This window comes from Meleagris gallopavo, chromosome 7 (assembly GCF_905368555.1).
Source record: "Meleagris gallopavo chromosome 7, MGAL_WU_HG_1.1, whole genome shotgun sequence".
Lineage (NCBI taxonomy): Eukaryota > Metazoa > Chordata > Aves > Galliformes > Phasianidae > Meleagris > Meleagris gallopavo.
Genome location: NC_139410.1, coordinates 22,735,119 through 22,758,004, shown reverse-complemented (window position 1 = coordinate 22,758,004; position 22,886 = coordinate 22,735,119). Strand labels below are relative to the sequence as shown.

At 50.0% G+C, this 22,886-nt stretch overlaps 1 protein-coding gene across 1 annotated transcript; it reads right to left on the bottom strand.

The window, feature by feature from the left end:
* Positions 1-1,600: 1,600 nt before the first annotated feature.
* IGFBP5 (insulin like growth factor binding protein 5) lies at positions 1,601-22,740 on the bottom strand. Its single transcript, XM_085227569.1, has 4 exons — positions 21,408-22,740; positions 6,006-6,232; positions 5,745-5,864; positions 1,601-5,388 (listed from the first exon to the last, which is right to left on the bottom strand). The coding sequence occupies exons 1-4, from the start codon at positions 21,736-21,738 to the stop codon at positions 5,257-5,259; spliced, it is 810 nt and encodes a 269-aa protein (XP_085083695.1). The 5' UTR covers positions 21,739-22,740; the 3' UTR covers positions 1,601-5,256.
* Between the last annotated feature and the right edge of the window lie 146 nt (positions 22,741-22,886).

Genomic DNA, 22,886 nt, shown 5'->3' with positions numbered 1-22,886 from the left:
GTTTGTCAGCCAGCAGATGGACCTGTTCTCCAGGGATCATCCTGGCCTTGCTGGTTTTGTCTCTGCTGCCTGTGCAAAGAGTTCTTGGACTGCAGGAGGAAAATCTCTGTGGCCAAAAGGAGCTCGGGATGCCACGGCAAAGCAAAGAATAATGATAATAATTGCAAGCCATGCTTAAGAGCTGAAATTGCAGTGCTGAAGGAAGAGATTTCTGCATGGCTGGGGCTAACCAGGGCCATGGCATGGAATGTGCTGTGGGTGGGCCTGATGGGCATGGGTGATGGTGACAAGGAACTGGTAGCATAGCCCTGAACTGTCTGTGTGGAAAGCCACCTTTCAGTGCTGGCATAGCTGACAGTTCAGCAGCAGTGCTTCCCCACCTACCAGCAAAAATGTCCTGGTGTTGGCTGATTTCCATACCTTGGGCTGTGTATCACTGAGGGGCAGTGGGATACAGGCCCCACAGTCCACTCCGGCTCCAGGGTGAGGAGCCCATTGCAGATCAGGCAGCTGGGTCTGGTGATGCAGATAGAGGGTGGGGGATGTATCTTAGCACAGCCCAGCCACCTATTTGGGGATAAAGGGGACATTTTTTGTCTCCTGTGATGCTTTGGGCACATGGAACGATGTTGGCAACTGAGGCAGACGGTGGGGATGGAGGCATGCGACAAAGGGGTGTGTGGGAAGATGAAAGGTTGTGTGAGCAGAGGAGGAGGACATGGGTGGTGGGAAGGGGCACTGAGGGCTGTCATGAGGTTGCTGAAGACTACAGCCTGGCTGGGCTCGTGTACCCTGCAGGGATGGGATGGGGACATTCCTGTTCACCGAGATGTTGGGGCAGGACTTCCCACTGCCTGGAGAGTTTTGAGGCTCAGATATCGCATCCTGAAGCATTGAGATCAATTTGGGGTAGCAGTTGAGTGCTCAGCATTATGGGCACCAAATCCTTGGAGGCATACAAGAAAATGGTAGATGTAGCACCAAGAGCCATGGTTTAGAGTGGTGACAGGTGTGGGTTGACAGTTGGACTAGATGGTCTTAGTGGTCTTTCCAACCTTAATGATTCTATGACTACAATTCTCTTTCCATTCATGACCCAGCAGAACATGGGTGCTCCAGCCCCACCCCTGCAAATAAACAGCTAAAAAATTACAGCTCAGCAGTAAGGATGCTCTAAGCTCAACCTTTCAAATTTACCACTGTCTTAGCAGAGTTCTCTGGGGTCTAAAGGTTGCCTAAGCCATTGCCACCAGGTCACCCTGCCCTGTCGGACCCATAGAGCTGGCTGAGCCCCCAGGCACAGTGTGCTAATGGCAGGGCTGGCACGCAGACACTCTACGAGGGTCAGGCACAAGCTAACTGAATGCATAACTTTATTAAATAAATGCTTTGTCATGAGAAAAGACAAAGATCAAAGAGTAACATAAATTATAAGTTGAATAAATAGTATACAGCAATCTTCACTTTTTAATAAAATGTGAGATTTTTTTTTTTTAAGTACAAAATGCTAAACAGAGCATTAAGCTCTTCTTCCATTGTCAGTTTTTCACAAACTGCTTTTTTTTTTTTTTTTTTTTCCCCACCAGTAAGATTATGAGTATTTCTTGTTTACTGGAAAAAAAAAAAAAAAAAAACCACAAACACAACAAAAACAAAACAAAACGGGAAAAAAAAAAACCAAAAAACAGAGCTACCGTATGTATGTAAAGCTATAAAAAGCTACCGTAAAATGTGTAGTGAGTATTGCTTAAAGGTTAAAAAAAAAAAAAAACAACGAAAAAAAAACAGGCAGGAAACTCGGAATCTGGTGTGTGAACGACTGTGGTACAACGGTGGGTGATGTGTGCGGTGACGTCTGTCCCGGTGGCAGTGGCGGGTGGCTGGCGGGGCTGGGGACGGGGCACGGTGAGCAGGGCTCCTCGCCAGGGCCAGGACAGCTGTCTGGAAGCAAGGTGAGCTGTCGGTTGTTAAATATACAATGCTCCGTTTTGGGAAAAACAAAACAAAAAAACAAAACCAAAAAAACAACACCAACAAGAAAAAAAAAATTTTTTTTTTTTTTTTTTTTTTTCATGGAGAAGGCAGAGAAAAAGAGAAGGGGGAAGAGAAAGAGAGCGGAGAAATAGTGCAAAATGCTCTTGTACTAGTGGTTTTCGAAGGCCACTGCAGTACAGACAAGGGGTAACCCAGCTGCTGAACATCTCTCATGGGAGATGTGGTCCAAGGACTGTCCTCACCCCTGCTCCAGCTTTTTCCTCACCATGCGGCCACTGGCGTGCAAAATGGCCAGCAACTCCTCGTGCGCCTCTCTCACCGCAGCCCTTCCAGCTCCCGGATGTGTCTGTTCTGCTTATCCCACCACAAAATGCAAAGCAGGTCCCTCTGCCTCTCTGCTGGAAGTGGTGATGCTTTGTCACCACCCAATGGATTCTGGTGCCTGTGAGTCCACAGCTGGGACCCACTTTGTACTGGGAGGCTGGAGAATCCTCCTGCGTCCCCCTCCCAGTGTCACCATGGTGGCCATGCCATGAGGCCACCACCAGACTGCTCTGCACCCCCCCAGGAGGTGAGTTTACCTCAAAATACATGTTCCTTGTGGACCTGCTGACTCTCTGCCCGCTCCCATTCTGCCCACCCCTAGGCAGCATGGCTCCTTTCTCTGCAGCCAAAGGCTTTCAAGTTTTGGGAAATCAAACAATAAAACAAAAATAAACAAAAGCAAGAAGGAGAGAGAAGACGAAAGGAGGTAGGGTACTGGGGAAGGTGGTACTGGCCTATAACACTGGGTTTTGTACTGGGACCGGCAATTTGAGGAGAGAGGAGACAGCATTGATGGTGATCTGTGACCTTGGGGCTTGACATGGCTCCTCCACCTCCCACTATATTCACCCCACCTTCACCCTCCACCCAGCTCAATCCGACCTTGCTCCATTTGCCCCGGCCCCAGCTCCCCTCCAGCAACATGGCACGGGGACTACCCCATCACCCCATTCCTGCATTCTTTTTTTCAGTAGGGGGAATAAGATCCACATATGGTGGCAGTCCCCTCTTCTTTACAGCACAGGAAGGCACCTCACTCCCAGCTCCAAATGTGCCCCACTGGGTTTTCATGGAAGTCCGTTGCCAAAATCTGGGGGCCATCCAGTCCTGCTCTCCGTTGAGACAAGCATCCTTGTGGGTTGCCCATGGGGTTGATCTCATCCCATGGGACACTACAGTGACGGCACTGAACCAGTGATGGGGAGAAGCTTCCAAAAGAGCTCCTCAGCACCCATTTCCCCCTCATCTTGGCCCCACTGGTGCTGGGAATCCCCTCTTCTTCCTTATCCAGCCCCAGGAGGTTCAGACCAGCACTGGGGGACACATTGGCTGCATCCTCCCCCCAAGATCAGATGTATACTTCAGATGTCTCCAGGTACGTGTTCACGTGCCAGGGCTATTATGCCCAGACCCCATGACTCATCTTTACTGCGGGATATCCTCCCAGCACAGCCACCACAGAGACCCTTGTCATGGGGAATTGAGTCCCAAAATCCAACACGGAAAATAAAAAACCCAATGAAATAGTCAGGAAGGCGGCTATCAGCTGTCCAAGCAAACCTGAGGCAGTGGGTCTCCACACTGCGGTGGCTGCTGTTGCTGAATGAGGATTTGGGTCCTGGGTTACAAGTCTTGAAGACCTGTCGCAGAGCTCAATGCAGGTTGGGGAGTTGGCAGAGGGAGTCAGCCGTGGCAGATGTCAGCAGTTTCCGCAATGCAAAAGATGGAGGCTGGTGTTTTCCTACCCCTGGGAAAGGCTATAATCCAGCCTTAACAAAAAACCAAGATAAAACAAAGTCTTTTTTTCCCCCTGGAGCAAACTATTCTTTTTTGGCTGTGAAAAAAAAATAAAAATCTCCATAGTTGGTCTTTGCCATGGTGGTGAAGGGTTTCGTCCCCAGTCCCCCTGTCCCAGTATATGCCTGCTTTGCTCTTGGGAGTGATAGAGCATCCATGGAGCTGACACAGATGGAACACCACTACAACTCTCTTCCCTGCTCAGTCTGGCAGCTCTCCCCCTGCTTACAGTGAAGCCCTCAAATTGCATGTTTCCAGGCAAGGAGGAGAAGTCACATCTGTGCACATGTGTGCACGCCACAAACACTTCCATACCCGCATGGGTGACGTTCAGAGTCTCACTTGTCCAAAACTCAGATTTCTGACTTCCCAAGTCAAGAGGAGCCACATTGAGAAGGGTATGTCTCCCTTCTGGTTTCTTTTTGATGTTCACGAATACTGTGGGGAGTATTCATGCCGTTGCAGAAGCTTTGTGTCCCTCCCCATCTCATCTCCACGTGCGCAGTGAATCCTCCTCCTCCTCTTCCTCTTCTTCATCTTCCTCCCAGCGTGGTCCAAATCTGCTTGGATCAGGGTGGTCATTTGGGATGGAGATAAGAATGACTTGAATGCATCCCAGCGATACAGGGAAGAAACTCCAGAGGAATGGAGCAAGGAGGGGAGACGCTGATGGCTGCAAGATTTTCTCTCCAGACCCTTTGGAAAATGACTAGCTAACAAAAAATCAAAAATAAAGAAATGAAAAATTAACCCCGCCCGCACCCCGTACTAGAAAATCACCAACTCGGAGAGCTTTCTACATCGGCGTGGGCTCTGCTCGGCGGCAGGGGTGCGCAGGCAGTGCAGGGAGAGGTGCGGGACTGCGGAGCACCCAAAGCTGGCTTGTCTCTGGCTCTGTCCTTTCCTTGCTGAGTCCTTGTTGTCAAGACACTGCTGTAGATTCCGAGTCCTCAGTCTCTTCAGGGTTTGTATTTCTCTTTTCTTCTTTCCTTTCCTTTCCTTTCTTTTTTCCTTTTTCCTTTCTCTTTTTTCTTTTCTTTTCTTTTCTTTTCTTTTCTTTTCTTTTCTTTTCTTTTCTTTTCTTTCTTTTCTTTTCTTTTCTTTTCTTTTCTTTTCTTTTCTTTTCTTTTCTTTTCTTTTCTTTTCTTCTTTTCTTTTCTTTCTTTTCTTTTCTTTTTTCTTTGTGGGTTTTTTTTTAACTTTTCCTTTCTTCTCTTTTTTTCTTTTCCTTTCTCCTTTTCTTTGTCCCTTATTTATTTTTTTGTTCTGTTCCTCTCTTTCTCTTTTTTCTTTTCCTCTCTTTTATTCTTCTTACATGAGATGAAAGGAATCGGAGTCCTGGGGCGCAGGGAGGTGCGGAGGGGAGGGTGGAAGGGAGCCTGGGTGGGTGGTGATGGGGCAGAGGGAGGGGATGCAACTTCACTCCACGTTGCTGCTGTCGAATGCGTGACACTGCAGGTCTCCGCTCAGGTAGTCAGTCCCCGGCAGCTTCATGCCATATTTGTCCACACACCAACACAGCCCACGCTTCCGTCCCCGGGAGGGCTTGCACTGGGGAGAGACACACAAGTGCAGAAATGAGGAGCTTGCCACCACCCTCCAATGCCTCCTTTGTGCTAGGACTGAGGCTCGGCCTTGTGCTTTGCTTCTTTTACTTCATCATCTCCATCTCCCAGCCTGGAGCTCTCCATTTCCTTCTACCCCACCATCTCCTGTAGGATGCTAGCCTCAGGCTGGAGGATGCTCTGAGCCACCAACAAGGCCAACCCCACCAACCATGCCTGGAGAGGCTTACTGCAATCTTCCCATTAGCCCAGTGGAAGAAAAACCTCAATTCTCTTCATTTAGTTGTGACAGAATAAAGCCTCTCTGTGTGGGGAGCATCCCTGCCTCTGCAGGGCTCTTACCTGCTTCCTCTTGTAGAATCCCTTTCGGTCGCAGTTGGGGAGATGCACAGCGCGGGGGACCATCCGCTGGCTGCTCTTCAGCTCCTGCAGGGAGGCCTCCATGTGCCTGCGGCAAGGGCCCTGCGGGGAAGGAACAGAGTAAGTTAGGCAGGAAGCCTTGAGCTGCAAATGTCCCCTGGTCCCTCCTACCGGTACCCCCTGCCAGAGGCACAAAGCCCTCCCACAGCCCCTCTTCCATGGGGCAAAGTGGGCAGCACCCACCAGCTCAAACTCTTGCCGGAGCTCGGGGATGACCACGCGGGGATGTGCTGTGTTTTCTGCCATGCCCACAAACTTGGCTAAGGTCAGCTTCTTCCGGCGGTCCTTCTTCAGAGCCTCAGCTTTGAGGTCAGAGAGGCGGCCATGCTTGGGCCGGTAGGCCTTGGGCGGGTAGGTCTCCTCTGTCATCTCCGATGTGGTCGGCTCCTCATGCTCACGGGATTCCCGTTCTGTAAGGAAAGGGATACAGAACTGTCAGGCCTCCAGCAGCTGACAAGGGTTTGCTTGCCCAATTCTATGCCCAATGATGCCCTCCTTGAAAGCCTTTTTCCAGCTCCTTTCTACAGCCCTGGTTTTATCCCAATTTTTGGGACTTGGTGTGTATTTCATGTGATCTCAGGACAGGAAAGTGTCTTCTGGGAATGGAGAAGCTGGGGGTTCTAGAATGGGATTTACATACAAGGCCACCATTATTCGCAGTGTTTCAGTAGAGAATGACTGGTTATCTGGATGGTTATCCCTCATCCAGAGAGGACCAGAGAGGACACAAAATGTGGGGGAGAAGTCCCTCTTTAGCAATGGCAGGAGGATTAAGTGATAAGCTCACATCTCAGCCTTGCAGATGCAAGAACAAAAGCCAGGGATGCTCAAAGATGAGATGACTCCAAAGTCAAGGACTATCAATTAGCAAAGCTGCCACACTGCTGGACAGACACATTGGCAGTGATGCTGAAGACACTGACCAGAGTCCTCAGCCTGCAAGCCTGCTGTGATGTAAGTAAAGCCAGAGGCAATGCTGCAGAGTAATGCTGCCTGAACATAGCTATCACTGATGATACCAGAGGCAAGGGAGGAACCCATTTACGCTCTGTCCATGGCCCCGTGCACCCCCTCACATCGCCTCAGCATGACCTGCGCCGGATGGATGCAGTTCAGGAGCCCTACTCGGATATATATAGGAGAGAGCTGATGACAGTCTAAACTTAGCTGACTTGTGACCTTTAGTACAGCCACCAGAGTGAAAAAGGGCTATATCTGGACTAAATCTGAATACAGTTTAAAGCTCCTGAGGCTGCTGCCTCCCAGCCCTGGTTCCCAGGAGTCCAGTACTGATGTTGTCAGGTTTGTGCTGGGACCAGCAGGCAGGCATGGGAGAAGCCACTGCAGCAGGATGACAGGCACCAGAGGGGCTGAAACAACAAGGCAGACAGGAGTGACCCTGCAGATGGCTTCCCCACCAGGCTGCACATGGGTGCATGCAATCTGTGGGTGGCTCTGGAGATGGCTGAGGGGACAGGCCAGTCACTGGGCTCCCACTTTTCAAAGCTGGGAAGATTTCCATGGACATGTACTTACTAAAGCAGCCTGCTTTTTCTTTTTTATTCTTCCACAAGAACAGAGGTTGATCAACATACCAGAGTCGGCACCCTCCGAACTATCCAAAGCAACACAAATGACCCCATCCATCATCTTTGGGACTCGCATGTATATCCAGAACAGGATCCTCTTGCCAATTTGCCCCATGACATTCATGTCCCCAAATTTTTGCCTTGTTGAAGGATTTCAGTCACTCCTCTATTATAAGGAGATGACGGACAGGGGATAGGGAAGAGATAGATTATACTGGGAATGTACAAAGTGCAACCGAAATGCACACTTTGCCACAAGATGCTGCTGCAATCCAAGGTCTGAAAGAAGCCATGAGACATCCTCAGTGAACAAGCTCACCCACAGTAGTGACACACTGCCTCTTCTGTCCCTGGAGCCCCCCTGGCACTGACTGCTAGGGCATCTCCCTGGGCTGCCCTTTCAAAGCAGGCAACCTACAAGAACACAACAGGTTGCAGCTCATTACCTGTGCAGTAATAAACAAGAGAGGCATGGTTACCTGGACAGCTCTGAAATAACAAACAGGACACAGCAGTGAGAATTCAGAGAAACAGCACAGAGTGTCCAGTCCCCTGGAATCGTGGTGCAATAGGTGTTTGCAGCAGCTTGTGTCCACTCATATGGTCAGCAACTTGAGCTTCTGGAAACACCTTGTTCCTCTGCTTCCTGCAAGCTGCCAGAAAGCCAGAGCGGGCTGGAAGCCAGGGGCTAATGTGGAGGAGCCCTTTTGGCAAGGACAGATGGGAAGCAAAGGAGCTCTGCACTCTGCAAAGAGAGTGAGGGCTGGTGAGCACTGAAAGCTGCCCAGCTCCCACCTGAGACCAGCTCTTCCTCCAGGATAGAAGCAGCAAATGGAACAGATGCCTTTTGACTCCCTTGGAATGCAGACAGCCATGGAAGAAACAACAGTTTAGGTCTTTATCTCCCAGTGAGAACTCCATAGATCCCTTTTCTCTGCCCTCTGGTGATTTTTAACCTAATTTCCTCCAGCAACAAGGCTGAAGCTCATGCACCTGTCCATCTGTTCCCTAATTGGATACTAACAAGCCAATTTTGACAAATTGAAGGGCAGAGGTCCCTAACATACAAACTCCTGACAAGCTCTGGGCAGATGGTCAGAGACCTTCATGATGTCAACATGAGGGGATTGTCAGAGTCGGGGCAGCACTGGCTACCCCCAGTCCCTCCTATGCCCCTCAGCCATCTGACCTGCATCAACCTGCAGCCACCCCATGCCACTGGGACCGTGTCAGCATCTCCAAAGAATTGTCCATCATCCCATCCTTACCCACTGGCTCATTCCTCAGCCATCACCTGCCACACAGGGCAGGCGCACAGCAGTCAGCATTATGTGTCTGCTCCCAAGGAAATGCCAATGGGAAGAACACCCAGTTTTCCTGAAGAAGCCCTAATTGCTCAGGAAGGAGGCAGGAGTTTCTCCTCCCTCGCCATCACCATCAGGCCTGATGCACGGCCCCTTCTTGCCTACAGCCAGGGCCAACTCCCATCCGCCTTGGCAACAGTGGGACAGCCTGTGCACCTCCTCACACCTGGCCCCAACCCAGCCACCTCCGGTGGCTGGGCTGTGGGCAGGCTGTATGCAGAGGTAGGGCTATACCTCCCAGTCTCAGCTCCATGGGCAGCAGGAGGTGGGTGGGTCTCACCACTGTCATCCCTTTAACACACTCCTCAGGAGGAGGTCGCTGCTTAGCAGATGTCCTAGACTCGATGGCCACAATGAAGAGTGACATTGCTGAGAATACTGGCTAGCCTGGAGGTGGGACTCCGGCTGCAGCCATCTCAAGGGGATGGTAACCCTATGGCCAAGGCAGGAGATTGAACTCAACTCAGAGCCACCTCATGACTTCGTTTCTGCTCCTGGTGCTCTGGTGTCCATGGAGGAACCAAGGAAAAAGCAGAGAGCAGCTGGAGACCAACCTGCACGGCTCCAGCATGCGTCAGGTCAGCAGAAGGGCTGTATTGTTGATGTCTTAATTTGTACAGGTTACCATCAGCCCTGGGAGGTAGAATGTACCCTTAGCTAAGTGTGGGCTGTCCCCTGCCCTAGGGGCTAAAGGCTTAGCATCAGGGCTGGCCAGGACAAGTTCTATAGGAATCCTTCCCTCCAGGAACTATTTCCACCCTTCCAGTATAATAGGGACACAGAACAGCAAAATACTGGTCACAGGGAAGCCACAAATTCCTTCTGCTGTCCTCGACAGTCAATGCCTGGGACAGCCTGTGCATCTCCTTACACCTGGCCCCAAACCAGCCCCGCCACTCTCATGTTTCAGAGGTTTGGACACATATGAAGCCCACACAGTGTGTGCGTGTGCACGTGGGTGTGTGAGAACACTGCCTCCCTGCCCATTTGCACTGCAGAGCTGAGCAGGAAGTGTTTTCCAAATGACTGGGAGGCTTGAATTTTTGTAACAAATTTCCATTGGTTTCTGGCAGGAAGGTAGGAAAAGTACCTATTGACTGCTGCTGCTAATGATCCGTGCTCATTACATCCACAGGCCACTGCTAGAGAACTTGCTGTCCTGTTCAAAAACTGGAAAAAAGCCATATGCGCCTAACAAGTACAGGCACAACCATTGCCTCCAATCTTTCTCAACAGCCTACTTGATTACTATCATGATTATTAATATTTACAGCACAAACACTAACATAATGCACCATTTAAACAGGAAGGTGCTAAAGAAAGACACAACAAGAATCTTAGTTAAACTTCAGCAGGGGAACGACAGCATTTCTCCATCTCCATCCTTTCTGCTGCTGCTTCTGGCTGGGCAGCAGAAAGCAGCTTCCCTTGGCTGGGAGAGGAGAAGCATTGGTACTGCCCCTGAAAGCAGCATCAACACTTGCAGGTAATGTAAAAGATGTACCTATTTTTCTTTAGATTGGATTTTATGCAGGAATTCTGGGCTCAGGTCTCCGGCCAGTAATAATTCACTTTGTGTATTTCCCCTGTTTGACCTGACTACTGACCCACACTAAAATTTGGGACGGGCAGGCAAGTTCCTCTCCAGCCTGCACTTACATCTTTGACCAAGAGAGGAAAGTAAAAATCCCTCCTTCAGCATATAGGGACAGTGTTTGCGTTACCAATGGGCAGGCAGGAATGGGATACAGAGCAGGAGGGTCAGCTCATCTTGCACCCTTTGGCAGCCAGAGAGCACAACTGAACAAAAGCATTCCTGAGCTCCTCAAAGTTCACAGGGACCAGCCCATTCGCCACCCTAACGAAGAAAAGCTCATTTACATTCCCACAGCAGGCACAACTTACAACGTGGCGATGAGTGACCCCCAGCCCTGCTTGGATGAGCACAGAGCTGGCTCTGGAACAATGCCCAGGGCTGGGGTCACTGCCATGGACCACTGCCCGGTGAAGTCAGGCAGTGATGTCAGGCGGCCGCAGCGGCCATCCAGCCAAGGAGGAGGAGCAGCCAGGGCCAGGGATGCAGGCTGCAGCCAGTCCCTCCACTAGCCCGGGGTGTTGGCTGCAGGAGAGCCAGCTGCAACACAGCTTGGACTTTTGACGAACTTTTGTGCTTTTGTGGAGATTCAGTGGTGGGTCGGCGTGGGAGCATGCTGGTGAGGCTTGAAGGCGATGAGAGACTGGGAGGAGGCACCACACACTGAGAAGGGCTGGAAAGCAGCAGCCTGGCTTGGAAAGGACAACCTCTGCCGATGGCCATCTCAGCCCCTCTGAGACCACAACATGTGCAACAGGCATTTACAACAGACTTGACACAGAGACTTTTGGATGGCTAAACTCCATGTCTTGGTCATTGTGGGGATACTGCACCCTCCAAACTGCAGTAAGCCCCATCATTTGGCTAAGGTGCTGATTTTAGGGTGGAACATCGCATTTCTGGAGGCTGCAGTCTCTCCTCCTGTGACTGCACTGGTCTCACTTAAGCTGAAGTTAAGAAAGGTAAATCCCATTGCCTCTTCAGTATGGGTCTATCTGCGGATTATGATGCAGCTCTCATGGGAGGCTGTGCCAAACTGTCCTACATATACAGGTATACTGTTAAGAAAACCCATACTCTATTTCCTTCACTGGGAATTAGCCAAAGAGCTGCAAAAATAGCAAATTACCTTTGTGACCTGCTGACTGATGCAAGGAAGTCTTTAATAGTCAAAACACTGTGAAGTACCCACAAAAGAAATCCATAGATCACAGCCCAAAAACCACAGATGCTTTTGGAAAAGAGCTCTGGGATACCTTGGTGCCTTAAATCCCTATAACAGCATGAAGAATGTCTCTAGGACCTCATTTTCTTGTGCTACAGAGACAATATTTAAGAGAAGTCTATGGCTTGGTGGGACCAAGCTCAGGGAAGGGCTGGAAAAGCAGCCAGACGGCTAGAAATACTCAACTCTAGGTTAAGACTTATTTTATTAAGCTGAGACCCAGCAGGATGCTCAGGAACACCTGAAGAGCCTTGGAGACAGATGGCAAAGGGATGTACTATGCTGGGGCTTTTTTTCTCTCAAGGTACTGCTTGAGCTTTGCTGAAAGAGCCTGGAAGACCAGCTCTTTTCTCAGGAGATTAATGTCTCAGCAGAAACCTGTGATGCAGATTCTGCTGCATCAGCCAGGGCTCACCTGCAGAGCGTGAATATCAGGTGCTTGGGCTGCCCCCAGGTTCACACAATATTCATGGGAAAGGGAGATCATTGTTCTGATGACCTTGGTGTCCTCACACAAAGCTGGATGGAGAAGAAATGCAGCTCAGCATGTGGGAAGAAGCTCTAAAGGGAACCAGCTCATGTTTAGTTCTGCTATGGAAGCACAGGGCCTATCTGTAGGAACGGATCTCCAGGTCAGCACTAGTTCTTTGCCCTGCCAGCAAATGCCAAGAAGGTGGGAGAGGTAAAGCTGTGGCAGCTAGAAGCATACAGAAGGATCAGTGCAGTTGTGTAACAAATGATACTTCCCTGAGCTGACTTTCCTTGCTGCAGCCACAAAGTAAAACTCCCTGGGATCAACTCTCCAGAGCAAGCAGAAAAGCAGGTTTAGATATGCGTAGCTCCATGACAACCTTTCCCTCCCTACATGTGCTAGCTGTTAGTTCAGCAGGCTCCAAGCATCCACGCTGTGCTGGAAGAGCTAGGCTTGGGTATCAGCTGATGAGCTGGGCAGTTTCCTACCTAACATGCAGAAGCAATGACTGGCGCTCACCAAGAGGTGGTGTCTTTGATTTGGCTCTTTGTCTCCAGAGAGCTCTCAAATCTGACTGAGATCAGTTCTCAACACAGTTTTAGAATTTGCACTATGTATATAAGGCACACAAAGCTGGGGTGAGGGTTTGTGGCTAACAGTCAGTGTGACCAAATTTGTGGTTCACAGTGGCAATCCAATCGTTTCCAGTAAGGTGCAACCTAAAATACTCAACAAGTAACTGGGTTAGGAAACATTTTAGTCTCTTCCTCCTAAATAAATGAATAAACATCCATCTATCTCAATTAAGTAATGTTGATGTGCACCATCTTGAAAATTGCAGGCACTCTGTTTCTAGATAGCTGCTTGTATCAGCCTGACACTTCATGAACAAAGTTATCTGCCAGGGAACTGAACTGGCAGGTGGAGAGGAAGGAAGTATTTCAGGATCAGATTTACATCAAAAAGCTCCTGTAGCTGATGCACTGATGATAGGAAGATAAAACATATTTCTTTCACATCATCTGGAGTCTGCAGATGTTTCCCATTCCATATGAAGCTGCAGAAGAATCTGAGAAATGAATTGAAGAATAATCCAGAGAAATCTAAATAAATCATCTTGCAAAAGCATAGTGACCAAGATATACTTTTTCTTCCTGGAAAGGATGAAATCATTGAGTCTTTCTTAGTCTTGTATGCTTTCCAACAAATCCACCCTAGTGGCAGATTCCACTGGTTGCAATAAAGGCATCGAAGAAGAGACCATGCTGCCAAGGAACTAAGAGCAGAAAAGAGAGGAGAAGGAAAACTCAGGACAGAAGATTGCATGACTGTCTCTCTGTAACTGATGGTAAAAATCTGGAGAAGCTCCCAACGAACATCATTCAACTGTTTACTGACAGTTTCTCCAAGAGGCTTAGCTGTGGCAAAAAGAAAGGAAATCCCTTCATGAAAAACAAAAGTGCTTTCTCATCTTCTGAATGAAAACAAAAGAGCCTGAACTGCTCATATGGCTACCAGCTGAGAGGACCTGAAAAGCAACTGCTGCTGGGGTTTTCTTCCAACCCTTCACACCTCTTTCCTTCATAAGGAAGAGAAAGCCAAACCTTTTGCCTCCCTCTAGAAGGAGGTGAAGGTGTGTTAGATGGAATCTGGAGATGCACCTGTTTGAGGTGCTGAATGAGAACTGGCCAAACCCCACAAATATTTCACACGTGCAGCTATGACTGCAACCTCCCGCTGAGCCTGGATGAGTTTCTAGGAGTTCAGCCTGACTTTCACAGCTCTGCCTTAAACCAGATGGAAAAGATCTGTGAGATCATTCATTGCTCATCTCTGTGTCAGCACCAGATGACACATCGTCACATGTACTGTCCGACCTGACTTTTATGAGCTTCAGTGATGAGATTTCCACCTCTGCCCTCAGGCCTCCCTTCTGCTTCCTTAGTGGTCCCTCTGTCAGAAAGCCAGGCTGGGTAGGTCTCGCCATTATTTCATCTCTCCATTCACTTAAGAAGTATCACAAAACAGTACCAGAAGTTTGATGTTCACATTCTGACAATATTGCTAACAAGAAACTTGCTCAAGCCTGAACTGAACTGCTGCTCTTGCTCCTCCTTGCCATCTCTCTCCCTGCACTGTACTGTGGCGTAACCCAACCAACTTCTCTTGGTCCATCAGTATGCAAAGATGCTTTTCAATGTTAAAAAACAACATCAAGATTTCTTCAGTGCAACAAGGTATACAGGATACAGTATACAGGTCTCCATTTTGGGGTCTGAAACTCAGATCACACTAACAGGTCTTGAGTCTTTCCAGAACTAATTCCCTGTTGCACTTTGCTGTTGTTTTTCCCACAACTTCAAGCCTCCCTGGCTGTTATAAAAGAAAAGAACTGAATACTGAAATGGCTATGAAATGATGCAGTAAAAATTCCCCTACTTTTGCTATTTCTTCAGCCACAAATGAAAGGGAATGTTACAGCCTCATGGATGTCTATTGTGATTGCTACATGGTTATGAGATTTCCTAATAAAACTTTTTTTTTCTTCACTTTTCCTGCATCTCTTTTAAATTAAAAAGTGAAAGCCAGGTTCCATCACCATTCACTGGCTTAATTACTAGGGTTTCATCATTAGTCCAATGCATAACATCTAATTTCTTAAGCAAGAATAATGAAAGGGTCTGTAGATTCAATTATCTTCAGAGGGCAACTTCCATCCAGACTGGAAAAAAGAAAATATTTATACTGTTGTTTTTTTGTTTTTTTTTTTAAAAAGAATATAGGTCAACTTTGCCCCCAGTATTACCTTTAAGATACATTCCTTCTCTTGTTTAGCTGGAGGATCATTTCCTTAAGTATCTGTCAGGATTATCTTCTTCCCCTTAAATAGCAACCAGACAAGCTATCTCTATCAACATAACAATTATCTCTATCAGTGAACCAGCTGTGTCCATCCAGCAAGCAAACAAACCAAACTCTGCAATAACAGTCCTCAAGGTGGGCAGCTTGGAATTGCTTTGGAAGTGCAATTGGAAATGCTTTCCAATCCTACAACAGCATCTCTAGGTTTTCCTCTTCAGTCTTTCGAAGACTGAGGTAGCTCCCACGGAGGGGATTAGGTGCCTTTGTTGCTCTGGATCTCAGTCATGGGAAAAAGGTACACAGCATCTTTCAGGGTCAAGCCTTGCTTGGGAATGATGCACAGCCAGTGGAGCTCAGATTGATGAGCAGTTTGCACACTTGTCCTGGAAACATCATAAGCAGACAGCAGATCCTGCAGAACATGCTGAGAAATAGCTTCCTTGAGAGCAAACTCGCTGACATCAAACCACTGAGAGTCCCAAATTTCTGCAAACACATTATGCTGGCTCCTGCTTGGATTAACTGAGAGCAGGTGGATTGACATAAACACTAAGGGGTCCCCTTAGATCACCACCATCAAAGAGCCACTTCAAAAACAACATCTTGCTGAGAGTTGCCTTGGCTACACAGCTGAAGGAATAGAAAGACAGTGTTTGGTGGGGGAGCAGTGGGGAGACGACAGGGGATTTCACTACTTTTTCATCAGATGTGATGTGACCCTTCCCAAACAGGCTGACACACCGTGTAACCTGTGCCTGGCGATCTGCAGTGGCATCCCTGGGGCCTGGGAGCATGAGCCCAGCTGTTCTGTGGCCTCCTGGCCTCCAGCACATAGCCCTGAGGGCACCCAGCCTGGAGGTTGCCCTCTCCTCCATGTGATTTTTGCTACACCTGTCCTGAGGATAAGCAGATTATACCAGTCTTTTTTTACCTGTAAAAAGCCTCTTTACTACGTGGTTATTATGCAGGCTGCTAGGGAAGCCAAACTGTGTCATTTTTGATCTCTGCATGCACCCTATCTTCGTGCTGCTTGCCCCTCCTCAACACTGGAGGTTATTTCTCCTGTCCTCAGTTTGCCATATCTCACCAAACTTGCCATCTTTTCCCAATTCAGGTCTCATTTCTCAGATTCCCAAAGGCCACGTTACTACCTTGGCAAAGAGAAGCTTGCAGACTCCCAGCATCAGTCACCACAGCTCCCTGCACATATTCTCCAGTCCTGGCATGGAGCAAGAGATGGATGGACAGTCAAAAGGAGGTGGATGGACAGCCCTCAGCAAGCCACAGCCTGTCTACACCTTCACTGGGCTATCTCCAGTTACTCAGGCTGTCAGAGTACTTTACACAGACTTAGTCCATCCAGAAAATACAGCCCACAATTCCAAGCACAGCATGTGAGCTCAGATCCATGCAGCTGGCAAAGAGAACTATCTTGCCTCTATCTCCCCTTACCTCCTGTTGATACGCTCACCTGCTGCATCTCATCTCTCAGTCCTCAGTGGGAGGAAAGGGTAGGCTGCTCTGTGTGTCAGTATCTGATCTTTATGGCCAAACATCCATGTTCTAGTCATTAAGCAGAACCACGTAAGAGAAATTTATGCGTGCTTCCAGGAAACCATTCTGCCCCCAGAGACAAAAATGCTGCGTGTGTGTTTGCACACATTAAATGTTTGTGCAGACATGTGTGGGTGTGTGAACATGGGAACATGTATGTGTATGTTCACATGCATATCTTCCCTGTGCGTAATAACTCTGCTGCTCAGCAGCCCACGTTGAGGGGCAGGTGTGCTCAAACCGAATTCCCCTTTCGTTTTTATGTCTGACCTTGAATTAACACTACTAAGTGCTTGAGAAAAAATACTGGCAAGATTTGCCATACTATGGGCCATTTTATCTGCCCTGAGTTAGTGCAAGTGAAAAACAAGTCACAACATTTATCTACAGCTTGTCCTCTCCTGCCGGCCTTCCCAGTTTGGGTGAGGAGCACCGGGAGCCACCACTGCCATAACAACTTGGCGCAGAGCTGTTCAGTGCAGCGAGCAAAGCTCTCAGCGGTCGTTAGGAGGAAGCAGAGCACCGTGCTCTGCGTGCAAGTACAGTCGACTCACTGCCTGTCCTCCTCCCTGCTGTACCGACATGCGTGTGCCAAACGTGTGCCGGGCACGGGATGCTGGTACGCGAGCACTGACGGCAGGAGGCACACTGCTTGCCTTCAGCATCCCTCCTAGCTGCAGAGGCTCCCATGTAAGGCCAGCCCCAGCACTGCAGGCAGTGGTACAGTTCTGGGCGGGCTCCCTGGGAGCCGGTCCAGGCTGACAGCCGTGCGCGGGAGCTTGGAGTCGCTCCATCACTCGCGCACGCACGCACGCACAGAGCCACGTCTCTGCTCCGGTGAACTTTGCTGGCACCAGGCAGGAATTTCGTTTGGATCAGCTACTTAATATTCTTGCTTCTTCCTTAGAAACCAGGCTGCCGAAAAGACTCTCCAGCCAAGGCCCCTCCTTTCCTGTTTGAACCACTCCTTGCTCCCACCTCCATACATGCACACCGCAGAAACCCAGCTTTCTTGCTGGCACCTGATGGATTTCAATTTTTTTTTTTTTTTTTTAATATATTGATATTGTAGTTGAAACTTCAGATGAGAAGAAAAATGGGATTTTTCCTGTTCTGGACAGGAGGCTTTGCAGGCCTGTTCTGTAGCTTTTGCCTTGACAAGTCGGAAGCTCTTTGCACAAAGGATCCTGTGCTTGGCTCTGCACCCCAATCCCATAGCTGCTGCCCACCTCAAAACCCTGTATCCACATCCTGCATCGCCGAGCCAAGGGAGGGGGAAGAGAAGCGGGGTGGGGAACGTGTCAGGCTGGATGAGGGACTGCACCCAATGCAAGCTGCAGAAAACCTGGGCTCTGCAGCCCTCCTCCTCCTCCTGCTTCCAGCTGACGCAGCAAAGACAATTTTCTTAGCGCTAATTCTGCACCCCTCCTCCCTTCCCCTCCTGGTTATCATTGGCTCACGGTTTCGTGGGGAAACTTGCCAAGTCTCGCTTGCTTTCTAGAAAGCGAAGGAACGGCAGAGGAGAAGGAAATATTTGACAACCTTTGTTTTTCCAGCAGCCCGTTTGGGGCGGCAGGCTGTGCTCGGTGCCCCGTGCTCCCGGCGCTCGGCCTGACCTTGCTGTGTCAGCAGGAGGAAGTCTGGCGGGAGCACAGGGCAGTGGAATGGAAAGACGTGGTGAGTTTCAAACAAAACCTAAACCAAACAGAGCGAACCCAGAATCCTGAAGCTTGTGCCATAAATGAAGCTCATTCATGGTTTTTCTTTTCTTTTTTTTTTTTTTTTTTTAACCAGGAACGTCAATTACAGCGCAGCAGTGGTGTTTGGCTTTCGGTAAAGGACAGTGTCTGGCTGCTGTGCCAGCCAGGACTACAGGGACCGTCCTGTCACTACCTACACATCAGCCTACTTAAAACAAGCATTACCAAAGCCCTTTAATCCTACATTTGCTTTCATTTCCGACCCATTTGCCAGCCAGCAGCACATCCTGCATAGCGTTCCTCAGCACCACTGTGCCCAGCTCACAGAAGAGGAAACTGAGGCACTGTGCCCGGGAGCATCCTGTCCCCACGCAAAACATCTGCTCAGCTGCAGAGCCAAGCCCGGCCTCCAGCCCTGTGATCCTGCACTGTTCTCCTTGCGCCTCCACCTTGGCTATAAGGAGGAAAGCATCTGTGATTTTCAGCTCAGCCAGCACGAGCGCAGAAATAGATAGAAATGCAGTTAGATCTTGTCCTTGCCACTGTCCCATAGTTCATTTTGAAGAGTGCTGATTCTTTCTCAGCAGTTCACAGCTCAGGGCCAATTTTGGTCACTGATAGATCGGAGGGCCCAGCCAGCTCCCCCAGCACACAGTCCCTGTGCTGCTGGCCAAACTGGCAGAGGCCGGAGCGTTCAAGTCAAACTTCATTTCTTTCCTTGCCCCGTTGCTTAGGAACACGCCTATGAAAATATACTTTGTTCTCACACGCTACCAGCCGAATGCCAAGAGAGTTTTTTCCTTCTCCCATCCTCAGGAATTCCTGATTTATTTTTTATTTGTGTGGGGTTTTTTTTGGGTTTTTTTTTTTTGGCAAAGCTGGGGAGAAACCTGCCACTCTGCCTCCTGCAAAGCGTCTCCCACTGGAGCTCAAACAAAACCCACTGAAATGAGCTCCTGTGGTACTCGGGTGCAAACTCAAAGCTCAAGTGGTGCCAGCAGTGGTTTTGCAACAAACCTGCGCCCTCTGTCCTGCTGCCCTCTGTGTTTCTTCTGAGGGTGCTCCCACCCCAAGCTAACCAAAAGCAGCAATGTTACCAGGAGACCGGGCACGCTCTGCATGCAGAGCATCTGCTGAAGGACCAGACTCCTTGGGCAGGTGGAACTTAAGGAGATTCATGCAAGAAGCCAAGAGATAAAGGTTTGTTGGATGCTTCAGACTGCAAAGGGCAAGCTGGCTATGTGTGCAAGGCTCAGCTCTGCTCTCACTTCACGGCTTGCTGTCCCAAGCACACTGCCTCCCAGACATACAACTGAGGGAAATAAACCCGGCAGGTGACACTGCAGGATGCTCTGCATAGCTCATCTGCGAGCGGGTTCTGAGCTACCTCCTGCACTCCTAGATGGGAAAGGGGATCCTGGCTTCCTGCTCTGCTACCCATATGTCCCGTGGCTCTTGCTCCATCCAGGTTCCTTGCAGAAAGCTGAACTCAGCTTTATTGTTTCTGGTCAGTTTTAGGGGAGGAAGGACACTTTTTGTCATTTGGTGCAGGGAAAGTGATATGTCGATGTATATATACACACAGAAATTGTGTTTGCTCTGAAGGATGGCGCATAACAGCACAAGTAGTAATAAGGAAAAAATACTAAACGCATCAAGATTTATTAGGTGCTGGAAAGGAGAAATGGACTCTCATTGTGCTGATATAAGCAGCAGCTTGCTAACAAGCAAAAATGATGTTTTTCTGGACCAAAAAGACTTGGGGAGCCTTGGTTCTGCTTTTTTTCTTTTTTTTTGCCAAGTGGTTTCCTGGGTCCCTTTGACACCTTCCTGCCCTCCTGTATGCCATGGCAGAAACGTAGAAGTGTTGCATAGGGGGAACCACCCTGAATCAGCCACAGATCCTGCAGTGGGAGTGCAGCAAGTGTCCAAGTGAAGCAGCACTTGCATTCGTGCTTTTGTCACGTGCAAGGTGCAAGCATTTCAGCTTGGCTTTGCGCTAGTGCTACCATGCCAGCCTTCATACTTGCTTTTAATATGTTCTTTCTGGCTGTTAGCTACACTGTCATTCTTTTCTGCATTCAGATTCCCTGTTCCTAATGCACCTGCTCTTTTTACCTCCCAGTGCTAAAGCCCTTTGCCCAACAAAGATGTCCAGCAGCAGGCAGCAAGGAGCAGGCTGCAACAAGGCGAAGAAGGAGTCTGAATGCCAAAGCAGGAGGGTTTGAGGGATGCAAGGTGCCTTGGGTGCCTTGCCCAGAAGGGTCCCCTGGAGCTCAAGCTGCAGAGCCCAAGAGCAAGGTGGAGAGAAAGGAGGTCAGGGAGAGGGCAAGGATGGAGATAAGAGGTGGAAAGGATTCAGCTGGGAAAAGACTCAGATGCAGCTAGGAAGTGGGGGAAGAAAACTCTCCTAGGAATGGGTCAACCCAGAGGCGATGGACAGGGGGATGAGGGAGGATGCAATAGGAGATTCAGCCAGGGCATGGATGGGAAAGATGGGTAAAGTGGTCCGAAGGTATGGAAGGGCAGCTGAGAGGATGGAAAAAGAGCTGGGGGGGGGGGGTGGAAGAGCAGTTGGAATGATGGGAAAGTAGTTGGGAAAGCAGTATAGCAATAAGGGGATGGCAGAACAACCAGGGGAAGTGGTAGTGGTGGAGAGCAGCTGGAAAGCTGGAAAAGCAACTGGGGGCTTGGGAAAGCAGCTGATAGTGGGGAGAGGAAGGGATGAGGAAATAGCAGTAAGGATGAAAGAGCTGTCAGGGGATGTGAGAAAGAGAGGGAGAAGTGGGGCTGAAGGATGGCAATGCAGCTGAAAGGATGGCAAAGCAGCTGGTAGTGGTGTGGTGGAGGGGGATGGAAGAGTGGCCAGAAAGAACATGGTGGGGAGGGGGAAAGGAAGAGCAGCTGGGAATGGAAAGAGAGCAGAAGGACGGCAAGCAGCTGGAAAGGTGGAAAAGCGAGCGAGGGACACGGAAGAACACCTGGAACGCTGGAAAATGCAGCCGGAAGGATGGGAAAGCGGCCGGCGGGGGCAGGGAAGAGCAAGCGGAGGGAGGGAGTGGAAAAGCAAGCGGAAAGCTGGAAAGGGAGCAGCCGGGAGGGCGGAAAAGCAAAGCGGGAGGGTGCGGAAGCGCTCCCGGAAGAGGGAAAGGCAGGCGGGGATGGAGGGGGGCAGCGGGAGGATGGGCGCAGAGGAGAGCGGCTGTTCGGCCGCGGGGCACTCACCGGCCTTGGCTTGCTCGCGGTAGCTCTTCTCGCTGAGGCAGACGGCGGTGCCGTGGAGCAGGGCGTGCAGCGGCTTCTCCTCGCCCTGGCGAGGCAGGCAGCGGAGCCCTCGGGCGCAGCGCTCGGTGTAGACGCCGCAGGGCTGCCCGGCGGGCAGGGCGCAGGTGAGGCAGCAGCCGCAGCCCGGCTCCTTCACCAGCTCGCAGCCCAGCGGCGGCGGAGGGCACAGCGACAGAGCTTTGCCGTCGCACGGTTCGCACTGAACGAAGGAACCCAGGCACCGCGAGAGCCCCGGGCAGGCGCCCAGCAGCACCAGGAGCCGCAGCAGCATCGCGGCGGGGGGATGGATGCTGCGGGACGGGGCGCGGGGCTGCCGCCGGCGGGGGCGGGGGACGTCTGCTTCCCGCTTGGCCCCTCCGGGAGGGGGGAGGAAAAAGAAAAAAAGAAAACTGGAGAATTTAAAAAAGAAAAGCGGCTGAAAGCGCAGCCCCTGTTTGCGGGCACCCCAGGCTGAGGGTTATTCTCGGGGTGCGAGAGCCTCCAGCTTTTCTTTTGGCTGTGGGAGAGGGACTACGTTTGCTTTGGGTCTTTTTCTTTCTTTTTTCGCCTGGAAATGGGGAATTGCACGGCGATCCGCGGGAGCGCAGAAAGAGAAAGGGAGGGGAGGAGGAGGGAAAGGGAGAGAAGGTTGCACGGGGAGCTGCAGCCTACAGGTTGCAGGGGTTGGGGAGCGGGATGGGACCGCACGCACACACAAGCACACGCACCCAAAGGGATGGGAGGAGGCAGGTTGGGAAGGGAGCAAAGTTCCTTGAAACCCAGCGTCCTGCTCTTATGGCATCAAAGCAGTCAAGAGGGGGGAAAAAAAGCAAAGCGCAGGAGAAGGAAGAGGGGATGCAAAGCTCCCCTTCCCTCCCCCTTCTTCTGCAGGCGGAGGAGAAGTCTCTCCCGACGCAGCGAGCTGCTGGGAAGCGTGGTATGAAGCAAAGTGGTGTTTCGATCGGTTCTGTTCAACCCTCTCGCTTTCCTCTTCCAAGGTTTGAAAAATAAAAAAATTAAAAAAAAAAATAAAAAAAGTGGAGAAAGAGAAAAAGCCCCCCAAAATGGCAAAAAGAAGGAAAAAAAAAAAGGAAAACAGAAGTTTTCTGCAAAATTGAAATGTTTGGTTGGAAAGTCTGCAGAGGAGCGGTAAAAAACGGGGAGAAAGAGGGAAGAAAAAAAAAAGAAAAAGGAAAAAAAAAAATCCACTTTGTAGATCTCCCAACACTTTTCCCCTGGAGAAGTTTCTAAAGAGACTGAATACTGCAGAACAGGCTGTCTTTTAAATAGACTGCCCCTGGCTGCCTGCCAGCCCCTAGCTGCAATTTGAGATCCCAATGACACCTCAGCTTGACTGGGTGCCAGCAGCCAGGGCCCTATCAGTACACACTCGAGCCGGTGGGGGTGGGGTGCGCAGCTTCTGACTTCTGGGCTTCAAAC